Genomic DNA, 14007 nt, shown 5'->3' on the forward strand with positions numbered 1-14007 from the left:
CTCTCGCAGGCTGGGGTTACTTAAGGCCATATGTACGAACACATTTTCCCATTGACGCAGAATGGGAAAAACCCTTTGCTACATCTGGCCCTTAGTTCTTTCCTCTCCCTAGAAGTCTGTGCAAAACTGAAAAAAACATTCGCTTGCACTTAGAGATTTCAGATTTAAAACAGGAGGCTCGAGATGAAAACATGCCCTCCCAGCCAATGACCTTGGACATAGACTTCACCTAACTCACCCATGGAATCCGAAGACCTTTGCCACAACTCAGGTAATAAAGTATTATCATCCTATTCAGGGAAGTAGACTTGTTAGCTCAAACAGAAACCCAAGGGTGAGCAAGGCTACCCTGATCAAATCTTAATTAGTTATACACCATTAGAATAGCTCTCCTATTTACCTCTTAGCCAAATATACTCATGGCTAATATTCTTTGTTTAAGGCCCTTGCTCTGTGAGGGGCTTCATTAGTAAAGTAGCCTGACAAGTTCTGTCTTTAAAAGCTTTCTTTTTGAGACACCATAACATCTCCACTTCCAGGAGCTCACCATGGTACTTCCTTTTTATTGCAGCTGTCCCTGAAGTAATTGCAAACACCGTGATAGCCCTCAGTCATACACCACAAAGTCATCTACGTGCAATTCGACTAACATGCTTCATCTGTTCTGGTAGCATGTAGGATGTTGTGCTTCCTATTTTAACCAACCTGTGTCATTTCATTTAGAGTTACATAACCGTAAACATGATATTAGATTGTAGACGATGCCCCCATGTGTCACACAAGTAAAGGGAACTGATTATGAAGCACAACATCTTTTTCCTAATCCAGATGCACGTATCCGTATAGAAGACACACTGTAGACAACCTTTGGCAAAACCAATATGTTCTTGCCTATACAAGAGCTGTTGGCTTTGGCAATGTGTTTTAGCCATGTTGTACACCAGTGTGGCAAAAAGTTAGTATAGTGGAGTGCTGTAGAGTGGAGTTGGGGAGTAGATTGTAATAGAGTGGATTTGTTGGAGTGTCATAGAGTGGAGTAGGTCAGGCAGAGTAAATTAGAGGGCAGTAGATGGGAGTAGAGTTCAGTGGCACAGAGAGTGTTTTAGACTGGAGTGGAGTGGGGTGGAATAAGGTGGAGTGGCTTGGATTGGGATAGAATGGGATGGATTTAGTGGAGTGGGGTGGATGCAGGTGGTGGACTGCATGGGTTGGATTGGATTGGAGTGGGGTAGACTGAAATGGAGTGGGGCGGATTGGATTGGGTTTGGGTGGATTGGAGTGGGATGGATTAGATTGGATTGGGGTGGGTAAATGGGACTGGAGTGTGTGGGTTGGATTGGAGTGATAGGACTGGAGTGTGGGGGACTGGATTAGGGTGGGGTGGATTTTGTTGGATTGGATGGGGTAGTTTGGAGTGGGGTGAAATGAAGTGGGATGGAGTGGTGTGGATTAGATTGTATTGGAGTGGAGTGGATTGGGGGTGGATTGGGATGGATTGGATTGGACTGGAGTGGATTGGAATGGAGTGGGGTGAACTGGACTGGAGTGGGGTGGGGTGGATTGGATTGAATTGGATTGGATTGGGCTGGAGTTGGATGGTTTGGATTGGAGTGGGGTGGATTGGAGTGGAGTTGAGTTGGTTGGATTGAAGTGGGGTTGGTTGGATTGGAGTGTGGTGGATTGGAGTGGAGTCAATTGGATTAGGAGATGCAGAATGGAATGGAGGGGTGGTTGGAGTGGAATGAGGTGGATTAGAGTGGGGTGGGGTGGGATTGATTGGTTTGGAGTGGAGTTGGGTGGGCTGGAATGAACGGATTGGATTAGATTGGATTGGAGTGGGTGGACTGAAATGCGGTGGTGTGCGGTGGATTCAATTGTGGTGGGGTGGGCTGCAGTGGGGTGGATTGAATGGATTGGATTGAGTGTGGTGGGCTGTACTGGGGTGGTGTGGATGGAGTGGGGTGGATGAAATGGATTGGGGTGAGATGGATTGGATGGGGGTGGATTGGAGTAGGATGGATTGCATTTAGGTGGGTGTGAGAGAAGGCCTCTTTTTGCATAGTTAGCCCCCCACTGTTTGCCTGATGTTGATGTTTCCTAGAAGTTGTAGTGCCCAGGGCCCCTGCTAACCAGGATCCCTGGGCAAGAGCTCTTTCCCTAAATCTGTTGTGATGCTTGGCACAATTGGATACACTCTTAAGTATCACTGTAAGTCCCTAGTAAATGGGTACCCCTGTACCCAGGGCATGGGGTATTTGGGGTAGGCCCCTGAGGGCAGCAGCGCTGATTGTGCCAACCTTTAGGGCCCTGCAACCAGAGGCACCCAGCACTGCCATTGCAGGCTGAGTACTCTGGGGCAAACCTAAAAAGACCAATTCAACTTGGCACACTCCCTGTGTGCCCTGTCCACCCTACACTGCATATGTTAGGGGTAAGTCATCCTCGACCAGGCCTTCCAGCCCTAAGGCGAGGTGGACCTTACTATATGTGAGGGCATAGCTGCATGAGCAATATGCTCTCTCTGTGTCCTTGCCAAACCTGGGACATAGTGAGTGAAAAGAGAAGCCATTTTAAGTACATGCACTGACACTGGTCAAACACGAGTTCACCAGCTACATGATGGCCACTCTGCACCCTGGGTTGTTTAGTATCAGACAACTCAGGATGATACATCCTAACTGGTACCAATATTAGATTTATCCCTAAATGTACCCAGGGGTCACCTTAGAGGGCCCCCTGCAAAAGCTAATCTAACTCGCATGGTTGCTCACTGGTTCCCTCCAGCATGCCACCTCCAGACAGCAATAAACAAACCTTGGGGGAGAGCCCTGGCTCTCCGGTTTGTAAGACGATGCCCTTCCTGGATGGAGTAGCTAACACCCCCTTCCTCAGGAATGTGCATTTCCCTGGAGGTGACCTTCAAAGGGCTACTGCCCTTCAAAACTCAAGCCCCCGGGCCTGCTGCTAGCAGCAGATGGCCTCCCCCTTTGTTAACCCCTACTTTTGGCTGGAGCAAAGGTGGAAAACAACACAAAGGGTAGGAGGAGGGGTCTCACTGAGCATGCGCCACCCCTAGGGACTTACAGGCGAAGTCGACCCTCCATTTCATTTTCCTCCATGTTGGATGGCACGAAAATAGCCAATGAGGTTTAGGGTAGTGACTCTTCCCACAGGAATTGGTCACTGTAATGGGTGTAGCCACATAAGGGTAAGTGCTCCATTGGACACTACCAGGTTCTCCTTAAAATGCCTACTAAAGTCAGTATTTAGTGGGCTCCCCTAGACCAAGAAAGCAGATTCATCAGGAAGAAAAGAAGACAGCACCAAAGAACCCGACAGCACGAGAACAGAGGACCTGCTGCACCAGAAGAGGCTCCAAGACCCCTGCTTGCTGCAACACAGTCCTGATAATCGTGGCAACAGAGGAGCTGACCACTGGACCAACCTCAAAAGACCCAGAGGACCTCCTGGCTTTGCAAATAGCCAGAGATCTCCTTCCTGAGTGTAGGCACCACTCAAGAAACCAAGGAAACCTGCAAAGATCCTGCAAACCGGTGAGGGCCACTTCACCAACTGGCCGATATCTCCACAACCGGAAGTTGCAGCCGGACCCGACGACACATCAACAACAGCCTGGATGAGATCCACAAGTGTGCCAAGTTTTGTGGCAATGAGCCCTCCCGTGGCCAAGGTGTGCTAATACCAGTGCACGTTGGACAACAGCAAAAACAGCTCACCCAGAGCTGCACCTGGACCAGGAGTAAGCCCCAGTCGAGGGACTGGACCTCCCACCAAAGCGCTCTTGTCGTCCTGCAAGCCCCCGGAAGAAGACTTACGTTCAGCTCCAAAGGGATCCATTGCACACAGCCTCCCAGACCTCCAACTCGCCTTGCATCTGGCCGCCCTGAGTCCTGAATCGTGGAACCAGCTGTGTGCCACGGGTCACTAACCACTTGCGACCTAAACAGCCCAAGGGGACCCTGAAGCACCATCTTTAATTCTGCAAATCAGCTCCTTTTCCAGGTGGCCCCTCCAAGTGGGCCTGTGCCTCTGCCAAGAGACTTTCCAGCTCTGCTCCCGCCAGAACTGGGAGCCGCCTGAGGTTCTTCAGCTGGCACAGAGTGTCCACCATTCTCATCGACCATCCTGAAAAGAAGAGACTGGTAAATCACCTGTGTCCTTTTATATACATTTTTATAGGTAGCCTTCCATTGATACCTATAGTGCGTAAATAATGAAAGACTAACTTTATTAAAACTCTGAAAAATAATAACTCAAAAAGTACGTAACCAGTGTTAACCATTTTGGTCTTAAAAATTATATAAAGTTCTGAAGTATTTTTATAAATTCTGGTCTTGAGTTATTATTTGAGTGCGTTTGGAATATAGCTGATATTGTGAGTACAAAAAATGCTTATCACATCTCCTGGATTAGCCTAACTGCTAAACCAGCTGCGTCAAAAATTGGAGCATTAGATGATATGATTTTTACCTCTGGGAACCAACGTGTGGTTGCCTGGACCCCTGCACAGCATGCCTCGCTTTGCACACTACATAGAGGGCCAGCCTCAACCTGTGGGGTAGAATGGATTGGAGTATGTTGGATTGGATTTAGTGGGGTGGATTAGATGAGTTGGATTGGAGTGGATGAATGGATTAGATAACATTGAAGTGGGGTGGATTGGGATGGGGTCAATTGGAGTGACTGGATGGATTGGGGTAGATTGGATTAGAGGTGTATTGGAATGGGGTAGACTGGATTGGACTGAGGTGGATTGGAGTGAGGTAATTTGAGTGGGAGAATTGGAATGGGGTGGATTGGAATGGGGAGGATTGATTGGATTGAATGGGGTGGATTGGACTAGAGTCGGTGCATTAAAGTGAATTTGATTTGATTGGAGCAGGTTGTGCTGGAATGAAGTTGGTGGAGTGGTCTGGAGTGAGGTGGATTAGATTGGAGCATGGTGGATTGGAGTGTGGTAGATTGGATTGGATTGGAATGGGTTGTGTTAGAGTGGAATGGTTTGTGTTGGTTCTGAATATGATGGGTTGGTTTGGAATGGGGTGGGTTGGTTTGGAATGGGTTGGATTGGAACAGGTGTACTGAAGTGGGGTGGTTTAGACTTGTGTGGTGTGGATTAGATTGGAATGGGTTGGATTGTGGTTGATTGAATTGGAGTAGGGTGGATTGGAGTGGTGTGATGTGGATTGGATTGGGTGGGGTGGATCGTATTGGAGTGGGGTGGATTGTGGTGGATTGGAGTTGGGTGGATGGAGTAGAGTGGGGTGGATTGGATTGGATTGGAATGGATGTGGCCAATTGGATTGGTCTAGATTGGAGTGGGGTGAATTGTTTCTGATTGTAGTGAGCGGACTGGATTGGTGTAGGGAGAACTGGCTTGAGGTGGGTTGGATTGGGTGAAGTGGAGTGGAGTAGTGTGGATTGGATGGGAGTGGGGTTGATTGGTGCAGGGTGAGGTGGATTGGATTGGAGTGGAGCAGATTGAATTGGGACTGAGTGAACTGTGACGGATTGGAGTGGGGAAAGATTGGATTGGGGTGGAATGCTGTGGAGTCGATTGGATTGGGGTGGGTTGAGAGGATCTCAGTGTGGTGGATTGGAGTCGATTGGATTGGGGTGAGTGGATTGGAGTGGAGTGAGGTGGACTGTGGGGTAGATTGGAGTAGGGTGGATTAGGGAGAAGTGGTCTGGATTGCTGTGGAATGGAATAGCATTGGATTGCTGTGGGGTGGATTGGATTGGGTGGGGTGGATTGCAGTAAGGTAGATTGGATTGGATTGGTGTGAAGTGAAATGGGGTGAACTGGAGTGCAGCAGATGAGATTGAAGTGGGTTGGATTGAGTTGTACTGCAGCATTATGTGTTAACTGATAATTTCAGAAATAACACCTAGGAAAGAAACAATGCCACTTTGCAATATTTATTTACAAGATAATTGTCATCTTTTGAGAGCAGCATCCATGACCAAAAACAAAATATGAGTCAAAGTGAGAAAAGAAGCCTTGGTAAAATAAAATAAAGTTAACTATAGAAAATAAAACTTTGCAGTTTTGCTTGTCCTGCGAGCACATTTTTGCCAGTCATACAGCTTCTGTTTGCGCCCTGCAAAGTTAAAAAGAACAAAATAGTACCGCTATCATCTTGGCGGCAGTGGACAGGCTCTGATTAAGCTGAATCAACCACTGCTTGTTCCCTGCTCCAGAGAAAGAAACAGAAATTATGCTTAGCCCATAGTGACCAATTACGAGGCTGTAAAGAAGAGTGCCATGCAAGCAAACAAATGGTAAACAGTGTCTCTTAAGCAAGATGCATCCACTAGAGCATGCTATCACAGGCTTGACCTGTTCATACAGAAAGTGAGACACATAATTTCCAAAAGCAGAAAAAGATAACAGAAATACAGAGGAGAGTCAAACCCATCTCGGGAAATATAGGCAATGATAGTGAGGGGGTTTGACAATGTATGACAGGCAGTAAGTGAACAGAAGGATCCATAGAGCTAAAAATCAAATAAAAAAATTAAAGAGAAATGGTAAAGAAAGCATGGATATGAGAGAACGAGAGGGAGAAAGAGCGAGAGAGAGACAGAGAGAATATTTTAAGACATACAAAGAGAGGAAAGAGGATATGAAAGAGGTATATGATGGTCATGAGAGGAAAATGGAGGTGTGCTAGAAGAGAAGCTTTGAGGAGTGCAGGGAAAGAAAGAGAGGCAGAGGAAAGTGTTAAGAAGGTAGTAAAACAGAGAAGAGTGATGACTATCGAGAACAGAAAAATGACGAGTGAATAATTAAATATTTTTTTTTAAAAACATATTACCACAAAGGAAAAATACCAAGTAGAGGATGAATTAACGAGGTACTAACAACTTTTCTATAGAACACTACATACATTGAGAATAGAAACAGAGGTAATTGTGACAGAATGAAAAGGTACGAATAAAGCCAAAATAGAAAAAAATGACGTATACAGTGACACAAATGATTAAGAGTAGAGATAGCAACGGGGAATTAAGGTGAGATGCAGAGACAGAGATGAATGGTGAGATAAAGAAGATGTAGAGGTAGAGGAGAAGCAGACACAAAGGGAATGGCATTTGAGCAAAAGAGGGAACGACATTTGAAAAAGGAAACTAACGTCAGAGTTTAAAGATAGAGGCGAGAGTTAAAATGACAGGCAGAGAGTGGAGATAAGAGAGGAAGAAAGACCGTAAGATGAGTTGAGAGAAAATGGAAAGAAAAATACAAGAAAGTATACAAAAAGAAGAAGTAACGAGATTGTTCGGGTAAGAGATGGAATGAAATGTCTCTGCGGTTAAAAAAAAAAATAGAAGTATGAATTTTGTTATTAAACATGTCATACAGTAGCCTCCTGGAAGACTTTTGTAAAGTGCATTGCAATATAAAATGTGCTACTCTCTGATACTAACCGAATAAAACTAAAACAAGCATAATTTCTTCTGAAGCGCTACTTTGGTCTTAGTTTCGAAGGCCCACAAAGCCAAGCAGTAGTGCATATAGAACTGAACTAAATCCAAAATTCATTTTCGAATTTAGATCTATTAATTTAGGCATGGTGAACTCCTGCCGGACCATCTTTTCAGAAACTGATTGGTAAATTGACCTTTCATGACAGGTGCAAATATACCTAGGTGTCAAATCAGAAATTCCCTAATATCAGTGTAAGTGTAAATGCTTTCACAGCATACATACCATGCCAGATTATTAGATGCCTGACTGTCAAACATAAAAATGGGAAATGTTTATAAGTGACAATCCAATGAAAAGCTTGGTGCTTAAAACATGTCTGTAAGCAGGGAATGCCTATTCCAAAATTCAGATGGAGGACCTGAAGAAGGACTGAGATTAGCTAATAAGCAACGGAACGAAAGTACAAAAATATAGTCAATACACACATAGTACTGAGAATGTAGTGATCATGGAACCGAATTTCTTGTATACTAAACAACATGAAAACCTTAGTGGAAATCATACTATGTTCACATATCAAGTTACATTAGTTACTTATTCTGATTATCCAGCTCGTTATCAATTGGAAAGTGTTCCCTGATGTTACTTAAGTGAAAATGTGTGTTTTCCAAGCACTATCGTGGTATGTTAATATGTTTCTTGCATTATTGTTAGGCTAGTGCTTCCGAAAAACTAGTAGTGCATCTCTGGCACAGTGCAGCAAAATACTGGCCATCTTTGGTAGAAAGAGTTCTGTTGATATCACAGACGTTAGTAAAAGTACGTCTGTGATGTCACAAATGGTATTGTAAGCATATTTGTTATATCAGCGGTGCTAAGCCTGCATGTAATACTTCAGAAGCTAACATAAACATTTCTGTGCTACGGCTAAGTTAAGCATTTCTGTGTATCACAGCTGTTAACAGGAGTATTCTGATAATGTGCGCATTCTGTGATATCATGTATGACAATATTTATCCCTTGATGTCTAATGTTTGACTGCAATGTTGCAGTGTCAGTTCAGTGGAATGCATGAGACTTTTCGTTTCTGGAGGTCATGTCTATTGAGTCTGTTTACGTTTCTAGAGGTCATTTTCTCTCAAGTGAAAAGGGCTAACCTTCTTAACTTCTCCCACTTTTCAGGAACAGAAGAACTGTTGGCGCAGTTGAACCATGAAAGTGGTGAATATGTAACTGATGACGACCTAACTCGTCTGCATGAAAACGATTTTACCTTGCTGCACTTTGCGGTTGTGCAAGGCAATGTGAGCACAGTGACTTACCTACTGGATCGCGGGGCGGATGTGAACAGCAGAACAGTTAATGGCTTTACACCACTTAGCCTGGCAGTACAGAGAAAACATCCAAACATTTGTTCCGTCCTGATTGACCGTGGTGCTGATGTCAGCATGAGCGATGATGAAAATTGGTCGCCTTTACATTTTGCAGCACAGGCTGGAGATGATAGAATTGCTAGACTTCTGCTGGACCACCAGGCCTTGGTCAATGCCCAGGAAGATGATGGATGGACGCCTCTCCACCTGGCTTCCCAAAATGGCTTCTTAAATGTTGTTAGAGTGCTGTTTTCACGACACTGTTCCCCAAACATTCTGGAAAATGATGGTAAAACAGCACTCCACCTGGCTACCTACTTTGGCCATGCTGAGCTTGTCAAGTTTCTTGTGAACCAAGGAGCAGACACCAATATCCAACAGGAAAATGGCAGGACAGCATTGCACATTGCAGCTGATAAGGGTGAAGTTAGGATAGTGCAACATCTAATCGGAAGGGGGGCCATTGTCAACTGCCTTGACTTAAGTCTGTATACTCCTTTGCATATGGCTGCAGTGAAGGGAAATATAAATATCTGCAGGCATCTGATCAGACATGAGGCCAATGTCAACCTTCAGACTTTACAAGGATGGACACCACTGCACTTGGCAACCTACAAAGGAAACACTACCATCATAAACCTACTGAAGGACAACCATGCCAATATCAATGCCAAAGGTGATATGAATTGGACCCCTCTACACTTGGCAGCTCGCTACAGTGAGGAGCCAGTTGTTGATCGTCTTTTGAGTCTCGGTGCTGACCCCAATCTTGCAGAAATATCGGAGTGGACACCTCTGCACTTTGCAGTGCAGCGCAGCTCCTTTTACAGCACTATCTGTCTTCTCGATCATGAGGCGGATGTGAATGTGAAGAACAAGTTTGGCTGGACACCTTTGCACATAGCTGCCCTCAACGGCAATGCAGCCATTATAAAAACCCTTCTCAGAGTGGGCGCTGTTCGAGATATTGAAGACTCTTGTGGCTGCACTCCACTCCAGCTGGCAGTCAGGAACAACAGGGCCAATGTCCTTGGCATACTGGAGGGCACAGAGGGATTTCACAGTGGTTCAGAGGGTAGCAGTGAATCAACATCTGGCTCTTTTGGTTTGTAATGATCATGAAAGATGGACCATGTTGATCAGCATTCAAAGACCAATGTTGCGAAGATGTTGACTATGATTGCTAATATGAACAGATTTAATTCTGACTTTCCTGTGTGTGACATATGTGTTCACCAACAATTGGTATTTCCGCATGGCTCTGATCACAAATGGTCCTTACAACTCAGGCACATAAAACATGGAGGGAACCTTCTCTCACTGAAGATGATTTCATTTCCTACCTCACTGCATATTTTATAGACTGGGACCTTAGGTTCTGGGTAGCATAAACATGAACTTGGTGGTTTTATCTACTCTGGTGCTACATTAGTTTCAAGTCAGAGAATGTAACAAGTTTCATTAATCAGCACTTAAATTTGATTTTGAATGGCCGCTCCTGTAATGATAAAACCACCATTCCATTTTCATCTGCACACCTTTCCAGGTCCTTTGACACAGTGTTATGTAACCATTGATACATGCTAGCATATATTTTTTTCTCTCATTAATTACAATATGCCACATGATTATCTATGCATTATATTTATCCATACCATTTTTGGGGCCAAAACCAGTTTCTATTCTGGGCCTAATCCTATGACAAACTTTGCATTGTCGTTTTCTACAGTATGTACGATTAGTGTTGCCATCCTAAGGAACAGTATGTCATACTTAGACTAGGAAACTTTGCTAAACCACATCTTGTACTGCAAATGTTTTGTTTTATTTCTTGAGAATTTTTATAAATCGTGAAGTTAGTCAGGTGAACAGAAAAGTGCTTTACGCAAAACACGACAGATGTTCTTGGTAGGTTATATGAGAAAAGGAAAAAATATACATTTCTGGCAACTGGAGGGAACAGGGATGTTCGAAGTCGGGAAGGGAGAGAAGTGATGGAAGGAGAGGAAGGTTTTCAGTTCTTTCATGAAGTGTGGGGGATAGTCTCAGATAAAGGGGAATCACTCTTTCTACTGAGGCAATAGGAAGAGAAGGTCTATGTATTTTTTTTTACTTTCCTTACCTGTAGATCTTCAGTTTCATCAGTTTGAGGACAGCCTGGTATGGGAGAGATAGAAATATGTGTTACTTACTAGTCTTTAAGTGATGCATGAACGTGCTGAAGGGGGCCTCAAACCCAGTTTCAGGTGGTGGGAGAGTGATTTGGTCAAGCTTGCACTAGATGCATGTAATACTCTTCCCCGTCTTCTTACATCCAGTCCAACTTCTAGGAAAGGATTCTCCTAAGAGGTCCACGAGACCCAGAATGATGCCCCATTTTCAGGATAACGACTGATTATGTAATAAGCTCACCTCATCTTTATGGTACACTTATTTACCTCATTTACGCCCCTAAAAGTCTGACATGAGTTAGCCATTCCGAGTCTGAAATAAGTATCCCTGTAACACGACACTGGATTCTTGTTTTAAGCAGTACTAAATGTGCGTTGACCTTGAGGGCGAGTGCTCACTTTTGACGTTGTCTGTTACCATTTTCACAATGCAAGGATTCTAAGTTTAGGATTAATTCCTCTCATATTCTGCTTAGCAGCTGCCTTCAAGGCTGTTTGGGGTGGACATAGCTCATGGGAATGTGCGACATGTGGATGTAGACCCTACTTCGATTGGACAAAATCAGTACACTTTCATTTGCCCCAGCCTTGCTCGCAAACAGTGAAAATATCTAGGCATGGGTCATGCCCGTGGTCACACTATGGTTTTCGATTATTTGCGATGAAAAACCCAGAATGGCCAGAGATTGCTCTTCCTTTCTCTTTATTTCTCTTTTCTAAGTCTTTGCTCTCTTCCCGGTCAACAGGCAGTAATTATTGGAATATCCACTGTTTCTCTGATCTTAAGCCATGTAATTATTCCCTTACAAATGTGAACTAAAACATGATAGTGTAATAAATAATGGGCAACACATTGACCCTAAGATTTGGTTTTTCTTTTCAAGTGTGGTTCTTGATTTAGCAAAATGCATGTTCTGTGTGTTAGAAATGTGGTTTCTGGTTGGTTACGGTATGCACCTAAACCAGGCAGAACCCACCCACTATAGTCAGGGCGAGGGAGTTACATAGCCAAGATAACCCCTGCTCGCCCCCTTGGTAGCTTGGCATGAGCAGTCAGGCCTATCCCAGAGGCAATGTATAAAGCGTTTGCACAACACACAATACACGTGACGCGCTATCCCCTCCACAAAGGAAATACAACACCAAGTTATATAAAAATAAACTATATTGTACACAACATCATTAGCCCAAACACAACATGTCTGTAATAGCCTGCTACCCAAGCAGTTGTCAGAACATTACACAGTACTGTTACTCAGCAAAAACCAGCAGTAGTCACATATAACACACAGCAGTAGTCACATATAACACATAGCAGTAGTCAGTAAAACAATACTACAATAATGCAAGTCATAAAAACATCATACATGCCCATAAAACGAACATCAGAAAACATATGGCAAGTCTCGAAAGACACATCGGTCAGAAATGCAAAGCAGTATCAAGCCTGTAACAACAACATCATGACGGCCCTTACCATGAAGCATTCCCATCTGACAAGTATCAGGCACAAAACAAAACAGTATATAACCTCATCAGCAGGGTATACCATACAAGCCTTACTAACCAAGGTACATCACATGCCTTCCCCACAGCAAAATCCCCGTGCATGTGAGCTAATGGGTAACTATTAATCTGACCATAACCGGGCCTCAGAAACACCAGTGCTCCTTCTACGCGTCTTACGGTAATTTCCCAAAGCACCCTTGTAAAGACTGAGGGACTCGCCCAGTGATTGGGACCTCAGTTGAGGTTGCTTCCCCGTCACTTAGGCAATGCGCACACCCCCCTTGTATCTCCCCATCAGGGAATGGAGTTCCACGCTCCCATACCCGAAACTCATGGGCACACGGAAACTCGGTGATAGCCTGTCTGGGTCCTCTGTTTACGATCCCTCTCGGGCCGAAAAGCACAAGGGCTACGCTGCAGCTGCCTGAGAGCATGTGGTGCCACCCTCAAGGCTGGTACCTTTCCAGGTGCCCTGGGTTTTCCTCTGTTCTGGCTTCAGGGATCACCTCCTCGAGAATCCCCTCCTCCTGGGAGACCACGTGTGCCAGCCGCAGCTTCCAGAAAATATGTTTTCCCCCCTTTCTTTTTCTATTTTGTTAAGGCGAGACCCTGGGGGCTTGCTAGCAACAATGTGTAGCTCTGCCACTGGAGGGAGGGAAGGGCCCTCAAACCCTCCACATCGGCAGGAAGGGGGGTCTCAACCACGAACACACAGGCAGCACTTTTAAGTGTCAAAGGAGCTCTTTCTGCACGTTCAATGAATTGGGGACATGGAAGCACAATGCTTCCCTTAAAAGCACTCCTCTTGCGCTGGGGCACCAGGAGGCAACAAAACCCTTCTGGTACCCTCAGGACAACTGCATGAGGAAAAGCGGGCACACCACCCTGCCCCTGGCAACAATAAAAATGGAGCACAGGCGGTAGGGTCCACCAGCAGGCCAGCACAAACAATTGCAGTCAGTGTCAGTTCCTCCTAGTGACCCAGCAGGCCACAGGTCAGCACAGCAGCAGTAGTCTAGGGTGGGTTCTGGTGAGTCCCTCCAGCAGCATTCTGTGTCCAGTTCCAAGTATGTTTCTGGTGTGTCAACGTGTCTCTTTTTTATGGGGAAAATCCAGTGTACTCAATCTGTTTTGCACAATATTAATAAAGGGGGGAGGGTTCCAATGAGTTACAACTGGTTGCAAGGGTGTCCGATCTCTCTTCCAGCACAGGCTCCAGACATCAGTTGGGGTTAAACAAGCCCTTTGTGTGAGGCCAGGGCACAGCCTTTACAAATGCAGGTGTGCCCTGCCTCCCCTTCTCTCACCCCAGAAAGACCTTTCAAAATGCAGGTGCACCTCTGTGAAGCTTCCACCTTCCCTCTGTACAGGCTGTCTGAAAGAATGCACAAAGCCCAGCTGCCACTCTGCCCCAGATGTGGATTGGAGTCAAGCTGCAAAACACCAGAGTCATGAGCACAGAGAAATGCTCACTTTCTAAAAGTGGCATTTCTATAATGGTAAT

The 14007-nt window shown here is 45.0% G+C and overlaps 1 protein-coding gene across 3 annotated transcripts in view; it reads left to right on the forward strand.

Annotated features, from left to right (window-relative positions):
* The window catches only part of ANKK1 (ankyrin repeat and kinase domain containing 1), a 203240-nt gene extending 191389 nt beyond the window's left edge, over positions 1 to 11851 (forward strand). For all 3 annotated transcript variants that reach the window (XM_069224376.1, XM_069224374.1, XM_069224375.1), the window contains one exon: positions 8633 to 11851. In XM_069224376.1, the coding sequence (XP_069080477.1) occupies positions 8633 to 9936 (1304 nt within the window). In that variant the 3' untranslated portion in view covers positions 9937 to 11851. The remainder of the gene's footprint in view (positions 1 to 8632) is intronic.
* Positions 11852 to 14007: the final 2156 nt, after the last annotated feature.

This window comes from Pleurodeles waltl, chromosome 3_1 (assembly GCF_031143425.1).
Source record: "Pleurodeles waltl isolate 20211129_DDA chromosome 3_1, aPleWal1.hap1.20221129, whole genome shotgun sequence".
In the NCBI taxonomy this organism is placed as follows: domain Eukaryota; kingdom Metazoa; phylum Chordata; class Amphibia; order Caudata; family Salamandridae; genus Pleurodeles; species Pleurodeles waltl.